The sequence below is a fragment of the Leuciscus leuciscus genome, assembly GCF_965113295.1.
Source record: "Leuciscus leuciscus genome assembly, chromosome: 6".
NCBI lineage: Eukaryota > Metazoa > Chordata > Actinopteri > Cypriniformes > Leuciscidae > Leuciscus > Leuciscus leuciscus.
In genome coordinates, this window is record NC_138730.1 from 5,008,348 (window position 1) to 5,035,731 (window position 27,384).

Sequence of the window (27,384 nt, forward strand, 5' to 3'; positions counted from 1 at the left end):
AGGCTATTCGCTACAGTTTCGCCGACGCCCTCGCCGCTATGCGGCGCGCGTCGAGACCACGGTAAAAGCAGAAGTAGCACATTTACTTCGAGCCGAGGTGGCGAAACTATTGAACTAAGGGGCCATAGAGCCTCTCTCTCTCTCAAGTTCAGAGCGAAGGAGGGCTATACAGCAGATACTTCCTGGTACCGAAAAATGACGGGGGTCTCAGACCCATACTAGATCTGAGGCAACTGAACAGAGTGCTTGTGAAGCGACAGTTCAGGGTGCTCACGACCAGACAAATCCTCGTGCAGATTCGCCAAGGAGATTGGTTTGTGTCAATAGATCTGAAAGACGCGTATTTTCAAATACAGATAGCGTCACGTCACAGGCGATATTTGAGATTCGCCTTCGAGGGCCAGGCATATCAGTACACAGTCCTCCCGTTCGGTTTGTCCCTGGCACCCCGTACGTTTACGAAGTGCATGGATGCGGCACTCGCACCCCTCAGAATGAGAGGCATGCGAGTACTGAACTATTTGGACGATTGGCTGATTCTAGCGCAATCTCGCTCAGTGCTCATAGAACAGACGACCGTTTTACTCGATCACCTCGAGAATTGGGGTCTCAGTGTCAATTGGGCGAAGAGCTCTCTGTCACCCAGTCAGAAGATATCTTTCCTGGGCACAGAATTGGACTCGCTGTCCATGATAGCGCGACTATCACCACAGCGCGCGGTAGACATTCAACGCACAGCGAACTCGTTCCGCTGCGGCGCGTCTGTCCCGCTCAAGAAGTTTCAGAAGATGCTGGGTCTCATGGCCTCAGCATCATCATCAGTGCTCCAGCTGGGCCTGCTCCGCATACGCCCGCTGCAGTTTGGCTGAAAGCGCGAGTCCCACGCCGAGCGTGGGCATCCGGTTTGCTTCGCCTCAGGGTCAATCAGAAGTGCGTCACAGCTCTGAAACCTTGGAGAGCGAACGACTGGTACCAGTCAGGTGTAAGCCTGGGGACTTCCTCGAGGGTGAAAGTGGTGTCCACGGACGCGTCCACCTCGGGATGGGGAGCGCTGCTCGAGGGCAGACCGTTCTTCGGCCAGTGGTCGGAACGGGAGAAGCTCCTGCACGTAAACTGCCTCGAAATGCTGGCAGTAAACAACGCGCTGACGCGTTTTTGTCCCCAAATAAAAGGACGCCACGTCCTGGTCCATTCGGACAACGTGTCTGTGGTGTCCTACATAAATCGCCAGGGCGGCCTCAGGTCCAGGAACCTGTACAGGCTAGCAGAACGCCTCCTGGTGTGGGCTCAGCGCAACCTGCGCTCGCTCAGAGCAGCGCACGTGCCAGGGCTCCTGAATATAGGACCAGACAGGCTGTCCAGGAACAATGTTCCGGCAGGCGAATGGTCTCTACACCCACAGACAGTCCAACTGCTGTGGAAGAAATTCGGCAGAGCGGAAGTAGACCTGTTTGCGTCTCAAGAAAACGCTCACTGTCCGGAATTTTTCTCCAAGAGCAGGGACGCGCTGGCCCATGTGTGGCCCCGCCGCCCGCTCTATGTTTTTCCCCCGTCTCTCTCCTGCCTCAGGTGATAGAGCGGATCAGGGAAGAAGGATGCTCAGTTTTGCTGGTAGCACCGTTCTGGGAAAACCAACCTTGGTTCCAAGTCGTGTTGCAGTTAGCAAGTACTGCCCCGTGGCCAGTACCAGTGAGGAGAGACCTCCTCTCACAGGCCCACGGCTCGATCTGGCATCCTCACCCGGAATTATGGTCCCTTCATGTCTGGGCCATCAACGGGTACATGTTGGACTCCCTAAAGGAGTATTAGACACGATCACGCAGGCTAGAGCTCCGTCTACGAGACGGCTCTACTCCTCGAAATGGTCAGTGTTTTCGGGCTGGTGCACAGCCCGTGGCGTGTCACCCACAGACTGTGGAGTGACGGAGGTGTTTTCCTTCCTACAAGAGCTGTTGGACAAGGGCAGGGCCCCCTCCACGCTCAAAGTTTATGTGGCGGCTATAGCAGCGTTCTCAGGAACAACGCTTGGCCAGTCAATAGGAAGGAACGATTTAGTCATCCGCTTCCTTAGAGGGGCTAAGAGACTGAATCGTCCCAGACCTCCCGCAGTCCCCGTATGGGACCTTTCTACGGTTCTGGAAGCCATGAAAGGTGCGCCATTCGAGCCTTTACAGTCAATTGATTTGAAACATCTGTCTTTCAAGACTGTGTTTCTGATGGCTCTCGCTTCAGTGAAGCGCATAGGGGACTTACACGCGCTCTCTGTGAGCGCGACGTGCATGGAGTTTGGGCCTAATGACTCGAAAGTTATACTCAAACCTAAGCACGGTTATGTTCCAAAATCCCTCAACACACCGTTTAGGGCGCAGGTTATCTCCCTGTCAGCCCTACCGGTCCCTGATGAGGAAAGAGACGCGGGCCCCCTTTGCCCAGTAAGGGCATTACGAGCTTATGTGTCTCGCTCGTCTGTTTTCAGACAAACGGAGCAGCTCTTTGTTTCATTTAGCGGGCGTCCTAAGGGACTAGCCGCGTCGAAACAGAGCCTATCCAGATGGATAGTTGATGCTATAGCGCTGACATACGCTTCCAAGGGCATGCAGTGCCCGTTGGGTGTCAGAGCGCACTCCACGAGTGGCATGGCCTCTTCGTGGGCCTGGTCAAGTGGGATTGCCTTGCAAGATATTTGTACGGCGGCAGGCTGGGCCTTCCCGTCTACATTTATAAGGTTCTACAACCTAGAGGTTCCCGCCCTGCAGGCCAGGCTGCTGTCGGTCTAAGTTAACCAGTATTATCTGACCTGATGCTATCAGCTCAGAATGCTGCGTCTACTGAGCACAGCTCGATGATCGACAGTGAAAAGCAGCAGCACGAGATGTGCCTGGGCAAACTGTGTAAGACCCACATCTCCCCATCAGTTCAGGCCGTACCCCGCCCTGTCTGTATGATGAAATTCGCGTCTAAGCGACGCTGCCATATGTGGAAGAGTGCGGCTCCGCCCCTCCCTCTTCCCGGACTCCCTGTGAGTTCCCTGAGTGATTGTGCACTATATGTACCCCGGGCTTTCGCCCTTGGGTCTTTGGTGTCATATCTCAGCATGCACGGCGTTTTGCATTGGGTCCCCTAGCGTAAGATATCTTACGCAGTACGAGAGACCTCTCGTAAGAGAACGTACTCGGTTACTAACGTAACCTCGGTTCTCTCTAGAAGAGGGAACGAGTACTGCGTATCTTGCCGTGCATGCACACGCTCTGGTTGCTTCGATGATGAAAAATCAGATAATAGCTGCCTGCGAGCGGTATTTATAGGCCTAGACCACGCCCATTTCGGCGGGACGTGACGCAGCGGGCGCGAAGTGCCCTGATTGGGTCTGGCGTCACGCCAGGCCTCGCTCGATAGGCTGCTGCAGTTGCCGCAGAGCAGCCAATAGGCGCGCGAGCTGCCTCGCCTATGTCTGCATGCTGCCGCAACGCGTTTTGCATTATTACAAAATTAAGGATCATTTTTGGCTTCAATATCTCGCGGAAAAAGGATTTTCCCCTAGCGTAAGATATCTTACGCAGTACTCGTTCCCTCTTCTAGAGAGAACCGAGGTTACGTTAGTAACCGAGTACGTTTGGCGACACCGATGATGAGCTGGAGTTAAATGTCTTTATGGTCACTTTTAGACCTAAAATCTAAAGAAAATTATACATATACAGAAATATAATACAAATATAATTTCACTCACCAAACCTATCACTTGAAGCAAATATCCATCCCTTCTTAAATGTCCGCGCCAGCGAGCGCGTTGGGCCATATAGTGAAACTGACGCATAGCTTATCTAACGGCAGATTAAGTAAAACCGTAAATCTTTATTATGAGTCCTAATCATAAATACAGTGCATGTTCACAATACCAGTTTAAATAAATAAAAGAATGATTTAAACTATATGTTTTACTTCTGATATAAACATTTAGATTAAATATGCCATTCTCATTAATGGTGTTAAACACTTTAACTACATGAAATCATTACTGAGAAGTTACAACATTTTTATATTCAATAAAAATAAATATTTGTTGTGGATGCGATGCTTTTGAACACTTCTCCTCTGGCATGCTGTGTTTTAATGTTTTAACTAATTGCTTATCATGATAATAGCAGATTGTCTGAGAAAATGGTTTCGTGCAAATAATGCACAACAAGGTCTATCTGTTTCCACTAAAAATAGAAATCAATTAAAAATACTATTTGGCCAGTGGAAAAGATTGAGAAAAACTTTCTCTGAAATGTATTTTACACTATTTGATTTATTCATTCAAAAACAAGGCAAGGATAGGCTACTAAATTATTTTTATTAATTAAATGTAACGGCACATCCGTATGTCATATTTTCCTAATGTCTGGTACCGTTAAACATGTTTTCACGTGAATGAATAATCATATGCAAATTATATGCAGATGAGGATATGCATAGTAAAACTAAGCGTTGTAAACTCCATATATGGTTATTTCGGGGAGGAGACGCATGTGCGCACAATCTTACGCTGATGACATTTTTGGCTTTCGGGCGCACGTACACTTTTAGTAAGGATCCTACGCAGAGTTTTATAAATGAGGCCCCAGAGCATGTGAGTAAAGCGGAGCGGTGTGACGCTTAAATATAAGTTAAAAAACTTAAAGTGTAACTTGCAGGTAAAAAATTTCTCGAAGAAAATGCAATAAACATAAAGATAAGAACCGCCCACCACTGTTTTGTATGTTTTTCATACCAAAATGCTGAATATAATATGAAAAGTTGGTACTTTTTAGTGGTTTTAAGCACTCCCGCTCCCTTCCACTAGGCTGGGCGTGACGTCATAAAAGGAACACCAAGCCTAGAGTTACTGTAGTCTAATGGCAAGTAGGCTAGCAGTTATATTGAAATAACTCAATTGTAAACATAATCGTGTGTGCTGGCTTCAAGAGGACCGTGATCCTGCCTGAAATGAGAGTAAGCTATTCGCAAAACAAACGGGTTCAGGCAGCATGCACGCAAAATTAAACCGAACTTTTATTTTGACGGGTTGCCGTGAAGACCTTTGCGTTTCTGTGCGTGTATGATATGACGATAGTTTTTCTCAAATGAAACGGTAAAATGACTCAGAGTGGCTCTGGAGATGAATTTCATCATGTCATCATATCGTGACTGGCAGCAGCTAGACTGAAAACAGGGCGAGCATCACTCGTGCTTCAGTGTGTGTGTGTGTGTGTGTGAGGTAAATGACACGCGCGTCTGCGCCATTCATTCACACAGAGACAAACAGAACATGCAAGGTTAATATTTAAATAGTATTTCTGCAGTTTAATACACAGACACTATATCGTGGTATATATCGGCTACAGTGCTCATAGTAATGAAAGTTAGTCTGGAGCCCCGTGCTTAGATAAACATGGAAGCGACTTAACGCAGCTGCCTATTACTGGGTACCGAATACACCCGGTACTACAGAAATGCTGGTACTGTCACATTTTCAGTACCGAAGTACCGGTACTTTGACAACACTAGTTTCCCACCTCCTCAGTCTCCCAGTCGTTCTCTATAATCAAGCCACAAACAGTCACAAACAGTAGGAGTCTAGCAGAGTATGGTTGCAACTTCCTTTTATGACGTCATCACCCAGTTGCTGTAAAAACACGCTACCTTTGAAGAAACCCCAATAAATGTTATTTTAACGCATTTTAAGACAGAAATTTTTACATATATACATATTGAGCACTTTAATTTACACATTAATTGGTTGTGGTGGTTAACCTGCAAGTTACACTTTAAACATACATTTCATTTATATACGTTTAACCCCTTACTAGTCAGCCCCAATTTTGGCAAGTGATGCATACATGACATACCCAAAATAAAAAGGTTGCTGCTCAGAAGTCATTCTGAATAGACACATAACCAACATATATTTAGAAATCCAACCCTTGAGAGTTTACATTTCAAGACTCAAAATTAACCAGACTGTTATTAATATTGAGATATATAAGCTCAAACATAGAAACAAAAACAACAAATATTAAGAATATATTTATTAAATGTATAAAAATATTATGTGAATTTAGGATTGCAACTTATAACCACAACTAAAACATGGCCAGGTTCTGTTGGTGGTGTCGATAGATCAAGATGGGTCATCTGTGATGTGGATACTAAGCAACTCTGTGATCTTGACCTGCTCCATCATGGTGCTGTTGATGTGATGATTGTCAACGATCACCTCTGTAGTCATTTGGGTGTGGAGAGATATGATGTTGTCCTGTCCGTGTCTGTGTGTTAGATAAACAACTGAATTATATTCAGATAAATAAACAAAGAAAGCGCACATTACTATAATTTTAAATCACATTTTTCATCTTGACATTTGTATTAAGATGCTAACCATCTTAAACGAGCTTGACAAGACTACTGCAGTTCTGACCACAAATAATTTTGTTAAATCGCTCAAAAACAGCCATCTTTAACTAAAATATTTTTCCACCATATTCCATCTTATACCTGCTCTGTTATGTAGGTGAAGCCCAACCACTGACAGATGTAGCTGAACCACTGCCGTTCAATGATGAGAGTGTCTCCAAGGTCCGGATTCTGCGCTCTGCATTGGATGATGGCCCCGAACAAAGGAGATCATCTCATCTACTCCCAGCTAGATGCCTAATATGCAGGAAGAATCAGTATATTATTGACAGTCATAGAAAAAGGAAAAAAGAAAATCTTTCAAAATGTGAGACACTGACAGCAGGTAGCTTGCTTTTTGCGGCAGAGGACAAGATGGATGAGAGGGTTCTCATCCATATCCGTGGAAGAGACCTTGTTGCCTCAGAGGCCATGTATCATCAAAGCTGTTACAAACGCTACACATCTTATCTTTATAAAAAACACACTCAAGGTTCTGAAGAAAACCCATATCAGGCAGGCTACGACCATTTCTGTAAGTCAGTGGTGGAAGAGAGGTTATTGAAGCAGCGCGAAGTTCTCAGGCTGTCCCGACTGTCCCGGCTAAATGAGCTTTTCAAGGCAATAGTTAAGGAAAGAGAGGGCACTGACATTTCAGCATACACAGTCTGCCGTTTAAAGGCTAGGCTTCAAAAGTCACATCCTTGCCTAAAGTTTTTGAAGTCATCAAAAAATTATTTAGTATTTGTTGAAGACTTGTGTGCTGAGGAGGTTATCCCTGATGTAGCAACACAGCAGTCATCATCATCAGACCAAAGTGATGACGACAATGAGGATGACACTGAGCCAAGCCGGGTTATGAAGGGGCAGACTTATGAGAGACTTCTGTATCATGCAGCCATGTCTCTCAAGGAGATCATACAGGAAAAATGCAAATGTACAGCTAAACTGCCATGGCCACCAACAGCCCAAGACCTCAACATTGATACTGCCTTGAGAATGATACCACCCGAGTTGTACAATGTTATTGCTTGGATAACAGGTACAACTTCAGAGTTTCAATCCGGTGTTCAGCATGTCAGTGTTGGTGTGGATGAGAAGCAGAAGATTGGGTCAATGTGCCAGGACATCATGAATCTAGTCATGAGAGGAAGGTGGCTCATGCCAAAGCATACTGCGCTAGCCATGGCGGTTAGGCATATGACTGGCTCAGCACAGGTAATTGGGATTTTGAATGGTCTTGGGCACTGTAGCTCACACTCCCAAGTGCTTGAACATGACACTGCTCTCGCAGAGCTGCAGCTTGAAAGAGGTGATACATACATCCCACCAAGCATTGTACCTGAAATCTCTGCAACCCTTGTTTGGGACAACAATGACTTTGGTGAGGAAACGCTGTCAGGAAAGGGCACAACGCATAACACCAACGGCATCATAATTCAGAAGCCCACCTCCAGTGATGTACCTACCTCAGAATTTGTATCGCTGCAGAAAAGCAGGAAAAGGTCCCTTAAAACTCCTCCTATCCAAATTGACATCTTTACAAGAGGAAAAAGGGCCGGTCCAGAATGTTTTAGGTTTAGAATTGAAGTTGGATGTGAGATCACATTCCTGTGCAGGCAACAGCAAGGAGAATGGACAGTGCTTACTTCTTCATGAAGACTCAAGAAGTCCAAAGAAGTGTTCTTCCTGGATGGACTGGCTACAATACACAGCTGCAGAGAGGTGCAATTCCAACACAATCAAACATCGGTTACCTGCCTGTCATTGATGCCAGTCCAACCGACTTAAACACGGTGCACACTATCCTTACACGTTCCATAGCTATAGCAGACAAACTAAAGCTGAGCGAAATTGTGTTAGTAATGGATCAGGCCATATACTCGAAAGCCCAAGAGATTCGTTGGACAAACAAAACATTTCAGGAACGTCTCGTCCTTCGAATGGGGGAATTTCACACAGCCATGGCGTACCTGGCCTGTATTGGGAAGCGATTTGGAGATGCAGGATTTCAGGATGTCATGATAGAAGCTGAAGTTGTTGCTGCAGGATCTGTGGAGGGAGTCATATCTGGACATCAATACAATCGAAGCATGCGTGTACACAAGTTAATGTGTGAAGCCCTACAGAGACTTCGCTGGCAGACATACCTGGACATTCTTCCAGAAGATGGATGTGAAGCTGCTGTCAAGACTGCTGTTGGTCTGCAGACAGCTTTCCCTGGTGAAGAATTTGATGATCTGGTAATGTCTGAGAACTTTCAAAAAGTAATGAAAGGGTATGAAGATTTCATTAAAGACAACACCACCAACAAGACATTCCACTTTTGGTGCACATACATTGCAATGGTAGAAGATCTTCTCCTCTTCATCAGAGGAACACGAGAGGCAAACTGGAGTCTCCACCTATCAAGTGTGCGTTCCATTATGCCATGGTTCTTCTGTTATGACAGGATCAACTATGCCCGCTACCTGTCAACATACTGGATGGAAATGGTCAGTTTAGGGTACACTCATCCAAACATAAACCACCAGCTCCAATCAGGGGATTTTGTCGCCCAAAGACAGCAAACATATGGCTTTGCTTACACAGCATGTGATCAAGTCATCGAACAAACAGCAAACCGTGACTCCAAAACTAAAGGTGGACTGACTGGGTTTTCACTTAACAAAGGTGCGGTTCATAGATGGACACTCACACATCATGAACGTGCAGCTATCAGTATGGAGTGCAAAGACATGGCCGGGCACAGCCCCACAACAAAACAACGAGCTGAACTTGATGACACGCGCAGGGAACGTGATGAGAGGGATGTAAAAAACATCATATCCACCATTCAGAACATGATAAATCCTTTTGATCCTTCCATTGATCGAGAGGTCCTTTACCATATAACATCTGGACATGTTGCATCAGAGTCGATTTTTAATGATTTGAATGAAGCAAAAGAGAGAGGAGAGAAAGCCTTCTTAGAATTCTGTGAAAAGAGGCTTCAAAGTAATGAGGTATGCATTTATCAGCCCATAAAAAAAATGAAGCTCAAGACCTTCAAAGACACTGCAACTACAACAGTGACAAAAGCAATAGGTAGAGAGATATCCCTAAAAGCAGACTGTGATCTTTTTGCCAGATTAATTGTAGTTGGGACCTCAAGAAATATTGACATGAGTGAGATGCTTGTGTCACGGTTCATAGATCCAATGTCTCTCTCTAGTCTCGTGCTTTGTTGTTTACATGTGTGTGAGTGGGTGTGTCCGGATCATTACTGTTGATCAGTATCCAGCTGCAATCAATCATCATCACCAGCTGCCACTCATCTCATCTCCTATATATGCTCACTGCTTTCTCATCTCCTTGTCAAATCGTTGCATGAAGTCTCTGTTGTTGTCTGATCCTGTTCCTGTGCCTCGTGTCCCGTCTGGAGTTCCTGTGTTCCTGTTTCACGTCTAGTTGGATTACGTTACATGTCTGGATCACGTCTTCACTCATCAGAGCACGCTGCACTTCATTCATCACTCCGTGTCTGACCATCAAAGTCCCTGTGCCACAGCCTGCATCACCTGGACTTCATCATCATCATCATCATCATTTATTGACTATCAATAAAGAGTTTTTGCACTTGCATATTGTATCCTCGTTTCTGACGTAACAGAACGATCTGACCAAGAATGGATACAGCAAGTACATCAGCGCCGACCATGGAGGACTGTTTGAGTAACAGTATGGCTCGTCTGGACATTCAAGAGAAGAATTTAAACGATACTGGTCGCGCTGTTCAGGCGTTAGTGGCGCAGGTGTCCGAGCTCACCCGGCAGATCCAACAGCTACGAGCTCCCACTGCGCCGCCCACACCGGCCGTTCCTCCCACACCATCGGACAGCCCATCCCAGTCAGAGCCACGCCTACCAGCCCCAGAGCCCTATTCAGGTGATCCAAAATTTTGCAGAGCTTTTCTAACCCGGTGTTCCATGCATTTTTCTCTCCAACCCAAGACTTTCCAGACCGAGCGATGGTCAACACTCACTCACGACTGTCAAGCACTCTTGGACTCCGGGGCAGAAGGCAATTTCATGGATCACTCATTCGCACGTCAATTCAAGATTCCCCTCAAACCCCTCACACATCAGATTGCTGTACACGCACTTAATGGACAAGAACTTCCCACCATCACTTTTGCCACAGAAGACATCACCCTCATCACATCAGGCAACCACACCGAGATCATCTCTTTCTATATCCTGGACACTCCCCTTGCACCCATTGTCCTTGGTCACCCTTGGCTCACCCGTCACAACCCTAAAGTGGACTGGCAGCTCAAGTCTGTGTCTTCATGGAGTAATCAGTGTCATAAGTCTTGTCTATTGTCTGCCTGTCCGTCTGTTTCTGTCCCTGTGTTGCAGGAGGAGGCAGTGGATCTGTCTAACGTGCCCGCGGAGTACCTGGACCTGAAGGAGGTGTTCAGTAAGTCTCGGGCTGCTTCTCTCCCTATGCATCGTCCCTATGACTGTGCCATAGACTTATTACCAGGTACGGCTCCGCCCAAGGGCAAGTTATATTCACTCTCGACACCAGAGAGGGAGGCTATGGAGAAATATATTTCTGATTCTCTAGCAACGGGGTTCATCCGCCCTTCCTCTTCTCCAGCGGGGGCGGGGTTCTTTTTTGTGGGGAAGAAGGACGGATCTCTGCGACCTTGTATTGACTACCGGGGGTTGAACAACATCACGGTAAAGAATACTTATCCTTTACCGTTGATGTCTTCAGCCTTCGAGAGGTTGCAGGGAGCGTCCATCTTCACAAAATTGGATTTACGTAATGCTTATCATTTGGTCCGCATCAGGGAGGGGGATGAGTGGAAGACCGCGTTTAACACCCCCAGGGGACACTTTGAATACTTGGTAATGCCTTTCGGGCTTTCCAACAGTCCAGCGGTCTTCCAGGCACTCGTCAATGACGTGCTGCGAGATATGATAGATCAGTTCATTTATGTCTACCTGGACGACATACTGATTTTTTCTTCTTCTCTCCAGGAACACGTGCAGCACGTCCGACGAGTGCTTCAGAGGTTGCTAGAGAATGGGCTTTTTGTCAAGGCGGAGAAATGCGATTTTCATGCACAGTCTGTTCCATTCCTAGGGTACATCGTGTCGGTTGAGGGAATGCGCATGGATCCTGAGAAGATCAAGGCTGTGGTAGAGTGGCCAAGTCCAGAGTCTCGTAAGGCCCTACTGAGATATCTGGGGTTCGCCAATTTCTACCGGCGTTTTATTCGCAACTTCAGCCAACTAGCCGCACCTCTGACCGCCTTGACCTCCCCCAGAACGACGTTCAGGTGGTCAGACGCAGCCGAGGCTGCGTTTGCCAAACTGAAGGGTTGCTTCGTTTCAGCCCCCATTCTGACAACCCCTGATCCATCACGTCAGTTCGTGGTGGAGGTCGATGCGTCAGAGGTGGGGGTAGGAGCAGTGTTATCCCAGCGCTCTCTCTCAGACGACAAGATGCATCCTTGCGCGTTTTTGTCTCATCGTCTGTCTCCTGCCGAACGTAATTATGACATTGGGAACAGAGAGTTGTTGGCAGTCAAGTTAGCATTGGAAGAGTGGCGGCACTGGTTAGAAGGGTCGGGGGTACCTTTTATCGTTTGGACCGATCACAAGAACTTAGAATACATTCGGACTGCTAAAAGATTGAACTCCAGGCAGGCTTGGTGGGCACTTTTTTTCGGTCGTTTTGATTTTACTCTCTCGTACCGCCCGGGTTCTAAAAACATCAAACCCGATTCTTTATCGCGCATTTTTGATCGTTCCGAACGCCCGTCTACTCCCGAGTGCATTTTACCGGAGACTCTATTCATCTCCACACTCGTATGGGAGGTCGAATCGAAGGTCAAGAAGGCCTTAGAAGGGGTAACGCCCCCGGTCGGTTGCCCACCGAATCGTTTATTTGTACCTGAGGGTCTGAGGTCCAGCGTCATTCAGTGGGGGCATTCTTCCAATGTGGCTTGTCATCCAGGAGTCAGTCGCACTAGATTTTTAGTCAAGCAACGATTCTGGTGGCCTCTCATGGCTCGTGACATTCACAATTTTGTTTTGGCTTGCTCAGTTTGTGCCACTGGTAAGACTTCCAATCGACCTCCAGATGGGTTACTCCAACCGCTGCCGGTCCCTTCGAGACCCTGGTCCCATATCGCTCTAGATTTTGTTACCGCCCTCCCGCCCTCTCAGGGTCACACGGTAGTTTTGACCGTGGTGGACCGGTTCTCGAAGGCGGCCCATTTCATTCCCTTGCCCAAATTACCCTCAGCCAAGGAGACAGCGGTGATTGTCGTTGACCACGTCTTTCGGTTACATGGCCTCCCGACATACGTGGTTTCTGACAGGGGACCCCAGTTTGTGTCCAAATTTTGGCGAGAATTTTGTAAGCTTCTGGGGGCGACTGTTAGTCTGTCCTCAGGGTTCCACCCCCAGAGCAATGGCCAAACTGAGAGAGCCAACCAGGATTTGGAAAGAACGTTACGATGTCTGGTTTCCAAGAATCCTTCCTCGTGGAGTCAACAACTTTCTATGGTGGAGTACGCCCACAACACGTTGCCAGTGTCATCTACGGGCCTATCTCCGTTTGAGTGTAGCGTAGGGTACCAGCCACCAATTTTTCCTAGTCTGGAATCCGAAGTCGCGGTCCCCTCCGCTCACGCCTTCGTTCAGAGGTGTCACCGCACGTGGACTAGAGCCTGTGAGACTCTACTCCAGGTGGGGTTGCGCACCAAGGCCAAAGCCGATCGCCACCGGTCTAGGCCTCCCGTATACGTCGCTGGTCAAAAAGTGTGGCTTTCTACCAAGAACATTCCTCTCCGTTCCGTGTCTAATAAACTTGCTCCCAAATTCATTGGCCCGTTTACTGTCACCAAGATCATTAGTCCGGTGGCAGTCCGCCTCAACCTTCCTCCAGCGTACAGGAGGATTCACCCCCTCTTTCATGTATCCAAAATTAAACCCGTATTTCATTCTCGTATTAATCCGCCAATCCCGGTTCCTCCCCCGCCGCGACTCGTAGATGGGGAACCCACTTATTCGGTCAATCGTGTGCTGGACTCAAGGCGGAGGGGACGCGGATTCCAGTACTTGGTGGACTGGGAAGGTTACGGTCCAGAGGAGAGAAGTTGGGTACCGGCTAGAGACATTCTGGATCACTCCCTTATCGATTATTACAATCGGCAGGTAAGGGGACCTGGGAACGCCAGGAGGCGTTCCTAGGGGGAGGGGTACTGTCACGGTTCATAGATCCAATGTCTCTCTCTAGTCTTGTGCTTTGTTGTTTACATGTGTGTGAGTGGGTGTGTCCGGATCATTACTGTTGATCAGTATCCAGCTGCAATCAATCATCATCACCAGCTGCCACTCATCTCATCTCCTATATATGCTCACTGCTTTCTCATCTCCTTGTCAGATCATTGCATGAAGTCTCTGTTGTTGTCTGATCCTGTTCCTGTGCCTCGTGTCCCGTCTGGAGTTCCTGTGTTCCTGTTTCACGTCTAGTTGGATTACGTTACATGTCTGGACCACGTCTTCACTCATCAGAGCATGCTGCACTTCATTCATCACTCCGTGTCTGACCATCAAAGTCCCTGCGCCACAGCCTGCATCACCTGGACTTCATCATCATCATCATCATCATTTATTGACTATCAATAAAGAGTTTTTGCACTTGCATATTGTATCCTCGTTTCTGACGTAACAGCTTGTACATAGTTTAGGGCCCTTACCTGCCGCACTAGCTCATTTTGATGGCTCTCTGATGAAAACGGACAAAGCAAAGCTGTTGCATTTCCTGGAAGCTGTTGTAAACCCACCAGCAACAGTGGACAACGTTCCTGAGGGCTCCACGTGGGTGTGGGATGCTATGGCACTTGTACAAGCGATGAAACCCCAACCAACTTTTGGGATGTTTGCTGACGGTGTTCTCAGGCTGATTGTCAGTGTGGCCAAAGCTAGCAAGTCCAAAGTAATCCATTTTGTACCAGACACCTACAAAGTCATGAGCATCAAGAATGCAGAACGAGACCGACGTGCAGTGAAGGGTTGTCAAATTACCAAAATATATTCTGAAGACCAAAGGACACCAAAGCAATGGGCAAAGTTCTTGGCATGTGGGGAAAATAAGGAAAATCTCCTACAAATTCTTTGATAGATGGTGTACATCTGGAGGGCACATGATTGAGGACCTGACTGTGATCGTCGCACATGGAGGAGAGTGCCATGCTCTAAAAAAAAAACCCGGATACAACTGATTTGGAAGCCTTGCCAATGCCAGCGCTGTTCACGACACAGGAAGAAGCGGACACCAGACTACTGCTACACTGTGCTCATGCTGCTGATTATAGCAGGCATATTATTATCATAAGTCCTGACACTGATGTGTTTGTACTGGCCCTCGCTTTCTACAAAGACATCGGAGCTCACCTGTATTTCCAGACAGGGAAAGGAGGAAATTCTCGCACAGTCGAAGTCCAGAAGATCCATGACCAGCTGGGAGCGATAGTCTGCGATGCGCTGATTGGTCTTCACTGTTTCACTGGTTATGACACTGTCAGCTCCCTGTATGGCATAGGAAAGGTGAAGGCAGTGAAGGCACTCCTATCCAATCAAGAGCACTGCAACACATTCCAGAGAATAGGCAGAACTTTCACTGTGACCCCAGACCTATATGAAGCAGTGGAGGCCTTCACATGCAAGCTATATGACGTAAAAGATGTCAAAAGTGTCAACCAGGCAAGGTGGCACATGTTTAAGTCTGGGAAATGTCTCGAAAGGAGCCTTCCTCCAAATCAAGACTCCCTTCAGCAGCACATTCAGCGTGCCAACTACCAGGCTGCAATACACAGGTACATGACCAAGAAACAGAAACAGAAAAAGAGAAAATGGTTTACAGCTAATATATCACTCTAAAGATAACAAAATTAGAAACATAAAGATAATAAACAAAATTAGAAACATAAAACTGATACAGTAGGTTAATAGGCCAAAGTAATGTTTTCATATTTTTCATTCTACAGGAGAAGTCTGCAAAAACAACCTGACATACCCCCGCCGGTACAGCATGGATGGAGGATGGAGGGAGAATACCTGGTAGTGCACTGGATGACACTGCCCCCAGCACCACAGAGTGTGTTAGAGCTGGTGCACTGCCAATGCAAAACCCTTAAAAGTGTGGGAGGGAACTGCACTTGCAAAAAGCATAAGCTACCATGCACAGAATTGTGTCATTGTATAAACTGTGACAATCAACCATAATTGGCTTAAATAACTCCATGACTACCACTATAAAGTTGATTTGAAATCATTTCTTTGTTTTGGTTTGCACTCTTTTTAGCTGATAATTAGTCTAGCTTACTTGTAGCCTAGGTAGCTTGCTGTAACCAAACCTGGACATACCCTCCCGTTTACCCCGTGATTCTCCCTTAGTTAGACTTATTTCCTGCTGTCTTCCCGTTTAAATATTTTCCCGTAATTATCCTGTATTTGAATACTCTTTGCTTAGTTCATTGTGTATGTCCCGAATTATTATTTTGGATTAGCCTAAGCAACATACCGTTAATAATAATAATAATTCATTACATTTATATAGCGCTTTTCTCGGCACTCAAAGCGCTTTTACATGTAAGGGGGGAATCTCCTCAACCACCACCAATGTGCAGCATCCACTTGGATGATGCGACGGCAGCCATATTGCGCCAGAACGCCCACCACACACCAGCTTACTGGTGGAGAGGAGACAGTGATGAAGCCAATCAGTATATGGGGATGATTAGGAGGCCATGATGGACAGAGGCCACTGGGCAAATTTGGCCAGGATGCCGGGGTTACACCCCTACTCTTTCGAAAGACATCCTGGGATTTTTAATGACCACAGAGAGTCAGGACCTCGGTTTTACGTCTCATCCGAAGGACGGTGCTCTTTGACAGTATAGTGTCCCATCACTATACTGGGGCGTTAGGATCCACACAGACCACAGGGTGAGCACCCCCTGCTGGCCTCACTAACACCTCTTCCAGCAGCAACCTGGTTTTCTCAGGAGGTCTCCCATCCAGGTACTAACCAGGCTCAGCCCTGCTTAGCATCAGTGGGCAACCGGTCTTGGGCTACAAGACCTAGCTTTACTGCTCCACTACCAACATTCATTCTTTCGTGGCTAACGTTACTGTTTTCATCAACGACAACGCATATATTCACGGCGAACTATAGCTTGCAGTCTTAAATACAACTTCTATGAAAAGCATTAAGATAGGGTGTATAATCATTGTAAAACAAATCTTACCTTGACGTTGTCTTGCAGAGACACACCGGTCTCTCCAGGTTGGGTTGTAGACTCATGGATTTGGCTTCAGACTGACGCGACGCCGGTTCAACGAATAGCGTGATTGGCCAAATCAATTCAACAAGGTAACAACACAAGCGTTGATTGGATCTCACTCCGGCCAACGTTTGTGATCAGCTAGCGAAATTAAATCTATTTTTATACTTTAATGTGCAACAATTGGCGTTGGAAACAATCGGTAATCTTTTTGTGAATTATTCATACAGACAAATAAAAAAAATTAGCCAGACAGCTGCTGGGTAACTGTCAAATCAAAAACTAAACGAGATAGACGGACTTGGCCCACTGCCTAATAAGTACTGTCCCGTCCTCTTTGACTGTGATCCAGGGATGTGTTGGGGTCACAGAAAGGTTTTGTGAATGCTTAACCTTAAGTATGAAACACAAATATAGCCAGATTAACCAATGATGTTTAAGTTCAACATATATAACATTATCTAAGACTCCTAGCTATTTTCTACATTATGTTTTTGCTAACAAACGTAAGGTCAGCTTTAAAAAACTAAATTCCATTGGCAATTGTTAATTATTATCCTAGCATTGACCACGTAGCAAGTTAGTAGCGTAGCTAGTAAAGTTAAGTAAACAAATATCTTACCTTTCCTGTAAATAAGAAAAGTTTCTTCATCTCCAGATGATAAACTCGAGGATCATTCACCCATCCTGATTTAAAATACATGTACGCTTCAGTGCTCTTGTATGCCTTGAGGGACTCCCCGCTGTATGGAGAAGGATTGTGGACGAGGTAGATGTAAATGTTGCCAAAAGACATGTTTGGCAAGTTAACAACAGATTTCAGCGGTCAGTAGTTGATTCGGAAGTAAATACGGATCAAAACCCAAAATATAAATTTTCTTGTAATAGCGTTGCTTTTCTTTATCAGAGAGATGAGCAATTTTCGTCTGAGTAACGTTAGCAGAGCCTGTTTCTTTGACGTTAACTTTGCCATTTCCGCTGGAATCATAGACAGTAAAAATAGCTAAACCTGGAATCGACGGTTCGTGGCGCTACGGTCCTAAAGATGGCGGCCACAACAAAAAGGTGACGTCATTGATACCCATGTATAGGCGGCCCTGAATGAACTGGCTGTCTCCTCAAACATAGCTGGACTTAGTTTGACAACATTACTTGGAAGTATTTCTTTTTGTTTGAGATCTGCTATTTCAGCAGCTCGTTTATGGGCGAGACTGTCATGGTGTAGGTAGATTTTTTTGCGCAACTGCTTCTGCACAGGGCTACTCACTGTCCCATTGATCCAGGCATCCAACAAATGCACGCCAATTTTCTTCTCTGAAAGTAATTCTTAAGTCTTAGCTTCCTTACAGATGATGCATCCAAGTCCACCCTCCCCTGTAACCAGCCAGGGGTTTCTTTCCTTCCATGACCTCCACTGATTTAGTCCCCATTTCTTTGGCAGTTGCTCAGTTTTGTCCCAAGTGTCAGACCCGGCTTTTTCATCCTCCTTTTCTGAGGTAACATTCATCTCTGTCCCACATTCAACACCAGCAGCAGAACTAGTGGTGGTAACAGCGGTAGAGTCGTCTTCAGTCCCAGTGCTATGCACCATGCTAGCAGGTGGATTTAGACTGTCCTCTGATTATGTTTTTTTTTAAATAAACCCGAATTTTGCCAAAGTTGTACCTAGGGATGGGTATCGTTAAGGTTTTAACGGTATTACTACTCCTACCGATACTCCTTATCGATCCGGTACTTTAACGGTATTCTTATCGGTTCTTTTTGTTATATTAAAAAAAGGGGGAAAAATCATTTAGAACATAATTAATATTGCTTTATATTTTGAAATGTAAAATAAATATCTATAGCAAAAGAAAAAGCAATGCTTTAACAAAACAAATAAAACATGTATGTTATGCAGAAGGGTGCAGGCTTTTGTGTTTTATATAGACAGACAGGACGCCAAAAACAAAGTACAAACACATGGTCAAAAAAAAAAAAAAAAAGTATACAATAAAACAAATATACAAATTATATACCCAGTGCTTTAATTTCAGTAATGTCTACTGACATTACTGTTCAGGAGTAATATGGGTTAAAAAGACATCTAAGTCAGATGTAAAATAACACTGCATAGTTTATCATAGATAGATTAAAGCTTATATCATTCAAGAGCTGTGACTGATTTTCTCTTTGCCTTTTGTTGTTTGATTCACATTAATGGAGCAATCGTCAGCAGGATTATTAGACTGCTGCCTCTTTAAGACCAAATGCAGATCTAATCATTATTAAGCCTCATATTTTCTCCCAACTATTTACGCCGATTTAAGACATAAACTGTATTTAAGTGAATAAACTGTTTAAGTGAATCTCCAAGACGGCCATTTTGACATATTTGTGTATTTGATCGTTTAGATGCGCACACGAAGCCCAAAATATACGTTGCTTGTCTCGTTGCGGTGTGTTTCGGAGCGTGCGCCGCATTTTGGAACAGCGTCTATTGCGTCAATTTTGGTACTTTTAATAGCCTTTTATTATCAAACGTGTCCCGCAGTTTAGCAAAAGTATAGACTACATTTTACAACAATCACCGATCGTGCAGATTCTGACGGTCCTTTTGGGTTTTAGGGAGAAATGACAGCGCATCGCTCTGTGAAGGGAAGGAAGTTGCGCTGGAGAGAATGTGGCTTAGTTATTAGTTTTTAATGGTTACACCTCAAATATCTTCTTTTTTATAATCATTGGAAGCCAAAACCTAAATCTAAAATAAAATTAGTTTAATATCAAAGATCTAAAGTGTAACCTTTTGAATGTTCTGTCCTCATCGTCACTCATTAAGCAGGGCTGTTGTGTTGCGCGCGCCGTGGCTTTGCGTGAAAGATCGCTCGCTCTCGCTCTCTCTCTCTCTCTCACACACACACACACACACACACACACACACACACACACACACACACACTCTCTCTCTCTCTCTTTAGCAAAAATGCATCACAGACAAATGGTTCAATATATATTCGCAAGATAATAATTTCTTAATAGCAATAATAAATAGCACGTGTAGGCTACTTTCATAATTTCTCCAGTACCGACAGCAGAACCGATAACGTCCGAGCTTAACGATCCAGCGGTCTTTCAAAATTCAGCACCGGGGCCCGTTTAATACCGGGTTTCGGTACCCATCCCTAGTTGTACCTGATGTTGGTAGCACTATTTTTATTTTTGGTGGCATGGCTGCTGGTTCTAAACTTTACACAATTTCTTTTTATTTTAGCCATGAAACAAATGTTTACCAGTTCTCTTTCTAAAAGGGTTAACGTTCGCAAGTTCAAAAAATGATAGTGTGCTCCTGTGCCCCCTAGTGGCTTGGTGGTGAAGTTCATAAACAACCATGCTGCAGTCACAATATGTGCCTATCAGTAGCCCAAATGCATTCTTTTGGAAAATGTTTCTTTTAGGCTGTTTATTAAAGGGATGGTTCGGAGTAAAATCCACCTAGGGTCCTTTGCACCATGACCTCGAGCCAAACACCCCCCCAGAAGCCTTTTTTCCCTTGGTCGAACAATATTAAAGTTAGAGTTTATTTAGAGATATCAGCCGGATGGCTTAGTGCAGGCGCTAACGGCTCCAAATATGTACTGTATCTCGTAAATTACCCCACTAATAATGTCCAGAATGGTACCAAACTTCTATAGTAGTGCAAATATGTTCTGTACTCATAAAACGAGGCATTGGAAAGTTTGTAAGTACATCATAAGTTTATTAAAATAACACTTGCCTGATGGGTTATGCTACTGCTAGATTGGACGTTGACGTCACTTCTGTGAGTTGAGAAAAGTCAGTAATATATTTAACATAAATATGCCTCGATATATTGAAGGAAAAAGTGCTCTATTTGTAATTTAAAATAATGGTGCTGATGATTTTTAGAGACCCCCACAGGTGTATTATTTACTGCTTTCATGGGAGCTCATCCTCTCTCTATGGGAGCTCAGCTCCCACTGGCTGTCACGTAATTCGAACCATGCTGACACCTCGCCGACGCCAGACAAATATCTATAGCATGATAAATATCTGGAGCTGTCGGCCTTTGGCGTCACGTGTCGCGACGAGCAACAGCCAATGATCAGCTTGTTATGACATTATAAAAGCCTTTTGTATTTATAACCATCGTTGCCAAACCGCAACAAGGCAACTGCTTTTTCATTATAATGTTTTACTCACCTCCAACTCTCTATGACAGAAAATCCCTGCTTCCCGCGTGTGCTTATCCATCCTTTCACCCATATTCTTTTTTTTTTAGAACAAATATATATAGATATGTTTAGAACCCCTAAACATGCCTATGCCTTTGTGGCAGGATTAGTTAAGTGAGTGACAGTCCTGGCGTCCTATCAGGAGAGAGTACGGGCTATTTAATGCTGGTTGGCTGTACTCTGAGATGTGTCACGTCTTGTCCTCCACTAGCGCCTCAGGTATGTGCTGGTAGCGAGTGGTTTAAATCGTGTTTAGAACGCTACTGATACGTGTTATCTCTTCAAATTGTAGCGTTTCATTTAAGCACTTTTCCGACGGTGCATTTCATCAGCTTAGAATAGGTGTCTGCCCACCCTTCAGGTATGTAAACTGTCCCTGTATTGAGTGGTGGTTATGATGGCGTGCAGTATACTGAGTCGCTATATCACTGTTAATGCGTTGCTTCCTGTACCCCAGTTAATCGGTGGTTGTGATGATCGCGGTAAACAGTAGCCTGTGGGGATTATATGTGGGGTGATGTCGTCTTTTGGTAAGTGTCATGTAAGATGTCTGGAAGATTGTAGTGGAAAGAAAGGCACTAACAATCTCGCTGCTTCTCTTTAAGGCGTTCGTGAGGCGCGGGTCCTCCCTTTCGTCCTCAGGACCATTTTGCTGGTTCCCTGCACAATCTCCCTCTCGTTCTTCCGTGTTCCTATGAACTTGAGTCCACCCGGATAACCAAGGTGCTTGCGCTGCCCTCCATGTCGCGCTGATCGCGCCAGCGGGAATTCATAAGGGCACAGGATTTGTATCGTCTACTTCCTTTCCCTTTTTTAGTGTGATAGAAAAGTTATGATCAATAATAATTGACTGTTATTTAGGGTGACCATACGTCCTGTTTAACCAGGACATATCTGGCCAGGATTTCGAGATCGCCCAAAATGCCCGGGATTCGGCTTTTGCTTTCTACAGTCACCATTCATTATGTTTACATTATTACATTATTTGACACTGACGCGTACGTGCCAGCTTTGCAGGTCACGCATTCTGCTTCACACGGATCCCGATCGAGACGAAAACACAGGAATTTTCTTAGCAATGCTAGAACGCACATCAACCGATCACTTGTTTAGCGTTCATGTAAACACTACATTTAGATTCACCAATCGGAATTAATTCAGTCCTACTGAATCAAAAGGTGTGCATGTAAACAAAAAGAATGGCGACGAGAAAGCAAAAGCCGTATCCCGGATATTTTGGGCGATCTCGAAATCCCGGCCGGACATGTCCTGGAATATGGTCACCCTACTGTTATTTGTACGAGAACCAGTGTGTGTGCGCGCGCGAGTGTGTGTATGTGTGTGTGCTGCACCAGCTCTATCTGCTGTATTCTTTTCCGTGTCTTTAGTTCAGCTGTGTGTGTATTTTGTTTAGATTTTGTTTCTGTTATTTACTTGTGTGTCGTTGCTGACCTTGATTATTATATTTTCTTTTGGCTATTTATTTTTGGGTTTTACCAAACTCAGCTGTTTATCTTGTTTTCTCCCAGGAACTGAGGTGGCCAGGCGGGAGGACCTTCGAGTGCATTGTGGTGGTGGTAGTGTTGCAGTGGGTGACACTTTTGGAGTGCTTGTGTGTATGATCCAAGTGCACGGTGTGTGTGTGTGAGTAGAATTACGCTTTTGGAAAAGCCATTAAGTGGTCCTTCTGCCGGTAGACTCAGCCTGGTTGTTTTGTTTTACTTTTTGTTTGACTGAAACTCCTCCTACCCTCATGGGTAGAGGACTATGTTGGTGTGTGCCATTCATATTGCCCCCCTGTGAGCACCTGTTTTTGTGCTTTGACATTTGTGCATTGAGCGCTGAGCGCCTTTGTTTTAAGAAAAGATACTGTTTTTAACTATTTTTGTATGTCAATAAAAGACCTTTTTGTAATTTAGTTGTACTCTTGTCTCTAACCTCCCTGACACACACGCACCTGTGGGATCTAATGCTAATTGCTGGGTTATTTAGATATTCCCTGATTTATTCAGGGTGGTGTAGTCGACAATTATCACCATAAGCAAAGTAACTTATTGAAATCCTATACCGCTTCTTGCCACACCTTCCTGTTTCTATTGCTTTCTCAACCCTCAAACGTCTCAACCTGGTTGAGGAACAGCATGTCTCAGAAGAGATTAACTCATTTGACACAAATGCATTGTTTGTTTGATTTGTTTGTTTACCTTTATTGTCCCCCTTGGGGGAAACTTTTGCAGAAAAAGGTAACAGACACAGGGCCGGCGCGTCCATATAGGCGAACTAGGCAATTGCCTAGAGCGGCACTTTTGTAAGGGCGGCAAAATGTGTGCCAATCGGGAATGAACAATTCACAAAATAGGCTATATGATTTGCTGAGCTGCCGCTGCGCCGCCCCGCCCCCTGCTCTCACGAGTCATGACTCATGACTGAGTGATGGGAAGTTCGGATAATTTTACTGACTCTCTTGTTCGATCTCGTTCATAAAAATGAACGAATCTTTATTTGAGTCATTTCGTTAATTTAAGTGGCTTTAAATGTTACACAGCCAAAATCCCCGATCACATCCACCTACGCATAGTATACCGGTATGTATATATTTGCTTCCTCTTGGCCTAAAGTGTTCCTGCAACGGGAGTGTTCTCTGGCTAGAGCGCAGAACAGCGGAGTTTGTATGGACAGAAGTGCATGCCTGAGCTTGTGTTTTGGGTTAAGCTGCGTTGCTTTGACATTGTGGAAAATATAACGATAGAAACAAAATATAGGCAATTAGCATTTTTACCCATTATTATCAATCTAAATTAATCTCGATTTTAATTTAACTTAATTTCGTTTTTCTTTATTTAAATTTCGTTTTACTTTATTTAAATTTCGTTTTTTCTTTATTTAAATTTTAAATTTAGTTTTTTCTTTATTTAAATGTTTTTTTTCTTTATTTAAATTTAGTTTTTTCTTTATTGAAATTTTACATTTAGTTTTTTTCTTTATTGAAATTTAGTTTTTCTTTATTGAAATTTAGTTTTTCTTAATTTAAATCTACCCTTTACTGTGTCAGTAATTTGTTAGTCAGAAAAATATAGACTACCTTAAAGTAGGCTATTGCTTAATTTAACAGACGTGTGTGTGCGTTTTATATTGCTAGTGCAGCGTGGATAGGGGCGTCACCACTTTTGAATAAGAAACAATATCAAGACTATAAAACTCCTCAAAAAACACGCACACTCTCAAACCTGACTGCACATCACATTTTTTACTTTATTGATTCTGCTTTTATTCCGGAGTCCCTTTTATTTTATTGCTCCGGAGTCGCATATCAGTCACAAAATGCGCCACGAGGAAGAAAAAAACATATATAGCCTAAGTCGCACTGGACTAAGTCGCTTTTTTTTTTTTTGAAATGTATTTCTCTAAAGCGGCACTAAAAGAATGTTTTAAAACTTTCACAGAGACCTCAAACTGAAAGCACAAAGCCTGTCTTTAAATTTAATTTCGTTTTGTATTAATTGTATCTTAATTTTAATCGATGTTTCATCAACCAATTGTCTGGATTCAATAAATAAGAAGAATATATAAGCTATTAGAAAATAGATAATTAGGACATGGAGGCGCTGGCGAACCTGGAGCTCGTCTCATAAATGAACCGAAACTCAGCGTAGGCCTATAAGGTAGCCTATTGCCTCACAGACCTGAGACATATAGATAGCTTGAAATGTCTACTTTTAAGCAGAACAATTCAAAACGAAAGAAAACAGACTGCGCTGCTTATGTAATTCGTATGAAATGTGCATTTCTCTCTGGCGCTGCGAAGATCGCGAGTCGTCAACTTCATCTGTCTAGCCGACACTGACATAAAAAATAACTGTTTTATTAGTAAACAATTAAAATGTCTCCTGCTATATTTGACATATTTGCCTGTTCCTTACAAAACACTGACAGTGGGGTTTTTGACGGGGTTTTTTTTTTTTTTTGAGCAGCTGCGGACAAATTCTTTCGACACACACACACACACACAATATTACGTAACACTCTGCGCTTATGTTTTAAAAAGATAATTTAACATATAAATAAAAAAATTTAAATAGCCCACTTAAAGTGTTTATTACAAATAAATGACTAAATGCTAAAAATTTATACATTTTAATGAACAAACATATGCGTTGCATTTACAATTCTGTGAAAACAGGGGGTGCTGCAGCACCCCCAGCACCCCCACTTCCCGCGGCCCTGTTCGGACCAGCCCTAGGGGCGGCACAAATGTTTTTCGCCTAGAGCGGCAGAAGTGCACGCGCCGGCCCTGAACAGACATACAGACAATACATAAAAATACACATCGCACACATCATAGTTCACATATATATAAAAAACACAAACACCTCATATGAAGAGTTCAATAGACCAACAGCCACCGACACACACACAAAAAAAACTTAAATCGTTTTGTTCTATCACCTGAAACACTAAAACGACGCCCAGAAGGCAACAATTGAAATTCTTTAAATAAGGGATGATCAAAATGTTGTAAAACTGAATGTGCCTTATTCAAAACCTGTCTATGATGAATATCAATAGCTTACCCCATAACTATTCCTGCAACCTTGACAAGACTATTTAGTCTATTTGTCAAAGTTAAATAGCCAAACCAAGCTACAATACAAAATGAAAAAACTGATTCAATAATAGACTTATAAAATAAAGTCATTATCTTAGAGCATACATTGAATGTTTTCATCTAAAACAAAAAACAGTCTTTGTTGAAACGTATTGCAAACGATCGATACATTTGCTTCAAAACTTAGTTTGTTGTCAATCACAGTTCCCAGATATTTATAATTGTCAGTCATTTCAATATCCACATCATTTATATTTGTCAACCCTGGACTTAATGTTGACCTTCCAAAGTCAATCAACATGTCCTTAGTTTTTTCCACATTTAACTGAAGGTGGAATTTACTACACCACTATCACAGAATCATCAGCATATTTAATAATGTGCCTATTTCTGTATGAACTGCCACAAGCATCTGTATACATAATATATAGCAAGTGTGACAGACAACATCCTTCAGGAGACCCAGTGGAACAAAATAACTGTCTAGAGTATACATCGTTAACATTAGTGCACTTTAATACTTAAACACAATACTTAAAAGTTTAGTAATTTTAACACACTGTGATCTTCCTGTTAAAAATCTAAAATCCTTCCAGCAACATTTAAATCAATGTTAAAATGTGATATTAATTTCTCTATTAACAAATGAGGCTTAATGGTATTAAAAGCAGAAGATAAATCAATAAATAAAAGCCTGTCACATGACTTAGGTTGTTCCAAATGTTTATATGCAAGATTTAACAGACAGAGAATAGCATCCTCCACACCCCTACCAAACTGAAGTGGATCAAGGTTAATTTCTATTTGCTGAAAAATCAGTTCCCTTACTATTTTTTCAAAACATTTCATAATTAACAGCGTTAAAGCAACTGGACTAAAATCATTTAAATCCTCAGGCACACTGTTTTGTGTGGCACAGGTACTATATTTGATGTTTTCCATGTTTTTGGACATTTTTGTAGCTTACGAGACTCTAAAACAGGACTATTCAATTAGCTTCATTTGAGAGCCGCATTATCAAATCGAAAAGTTGAGGTGGGCCAGTGGGTTGGTTTGGGGGTTTATCTTATTTATTAAAACATAACAGTTTCAATAAATATGTTATAGTAACCCTAAAAAGTATGGTATTTACTTGGAAATGTGGTACCCAACAGTATGCAGATAGCCTATATAAAACCATAATAAATAAAAACGTGATAATTTACAGCTGTGTACAACTATTTTCCTTGGAACAAATAAATTAATTATACAAACTCGTAGCTGTTGGTGAGAAATAATAATTATTTTATTTATAATAGGGGTTATGCGGAATGGCCAACGTTCGAACCGGAAAACAGGTATAAGCATTTCCGGTTTGCACTACCGTACGCATCTGCAGTGGTAGGTGATCTCTGAGGTAACTTATTTTTTGCTTTTTTAGAAAACAATTCTTATTTCTGTTTTAATTAAAATGTCACGAATGCTTAAGTATCAGAAAAAAATTTTTTATAAAAAAAATAAAATGCAGTCTTCATTTGATTGTTTTAATCGTCTGCAAGCAAATATAAAAGGTTAAACAAATATGATAGCATACAAGTCTAAACTAACTTACTGATAGTTAGCTAACTCTACATCGGGTGCCATTAGCAAAAGCTACATACTAACTTACATACCTTCATAATCAGTAGCCTACTCGGGGCTCTGGAAGTCCGTTTGGCAATACGATGTACATCTGAAATGGATAGAATGGGTAACGTTAGTGTGACAGGTTAAAGGAAATACTTACTGTACTGTTATGGGTT

General features: G+C 43.6%; 1 protein-coding gene and 2 long non-coding RNA genes across 5 annotated transcripts; 2 read left to right on the plus strand and 1 right to left on the minus strand.

Annotated features, from left to right (window-relative positions):
• Positions 1 to 3,651: 3,651 nt before the first annotated feature.
• On the minus strand, positions 3,652 to 16,001 carry LOC309502080. 2 transcript variants are annotated; one of them, XR_014207131.1, is made up of 5 exons: positions 15,882 to 16,001; positions 14,874 to 15,835; positions 6,517 to 6,672; positions 5,789 to 6,287; positions 3,652 to 4,657 (listed from the first exon to the last, which is right to left on the minus strand). It is a non-coding gene; the product is annotated as an uncharacterized lncRNA (long non-coding RNA). The 2 variants fall into 2 exon arrangements; XR_014207132.1 differs by having other exon boundaries at positions 14,874 to 16,001.
• On the plus strand, positions 8,013 to 14,883 carry LOC309501941 (uncharacterized protein). Its single transcript, XM_082174234.1, has 2 exons — positions 8,013 to 9,601; positions 14,163 to 14,883. The coding sequence occupies exons 1-2, from the start codon at positions 8,049 to 8,051 to the stop codon at positions 14,596 to 14,598; spliced, it is 1,989 nt and encodes a 662-aa protein (XP_082030360.1). The 5' UTR covers positions 8,013 to 8,048; the 3' UTR covers positions 14,599 to 14,883.
• Positions 16,002 to 21,200: 5,199 nt separating the features above from the next.
• Positions 21,201 to 23,121, plus strand: LOC309502067. 2 transcript variants are annotated; one of them, XR_014207117.1, is made up of 4 exons: positions 21,201 to 21,216; positions 21,290 to 21,358; positions 21,455 to 21,527; positions 21,603 to 23,121. It is a non-coding gene; the product is annotated as an uncharacterized lncRNA (long non-coding RNA). The 2 variants fall into 2 exon arrangements; XR_014207118.1 differs by lacking the exon at positions 21,201 to 21,216 and having other exon boundaries at positions 21,256 to 21,358; positions 21,603 to 23,120.
• Positions 23,122 to 27,384: the final 4,263 nt, after the last annotated feature.

Bases quoted from the DNA above. Each gene is read 5' to 3' on its own strand.
- LOC309501941 (XM_082174234.1), top strand. From the start codon at position 8,049: ATGGACAGTGCTTACTTCTTCATGAAGACTCAAGAAGTCCAAAGAAGT. The intron at 9,602-14,162 runs GTTCATAGATCC...GCTTGTACATAG, and splicing joins AGTGAGATGCTTGTGTCACG to TTTAGGGCCCTTACCTGCCG.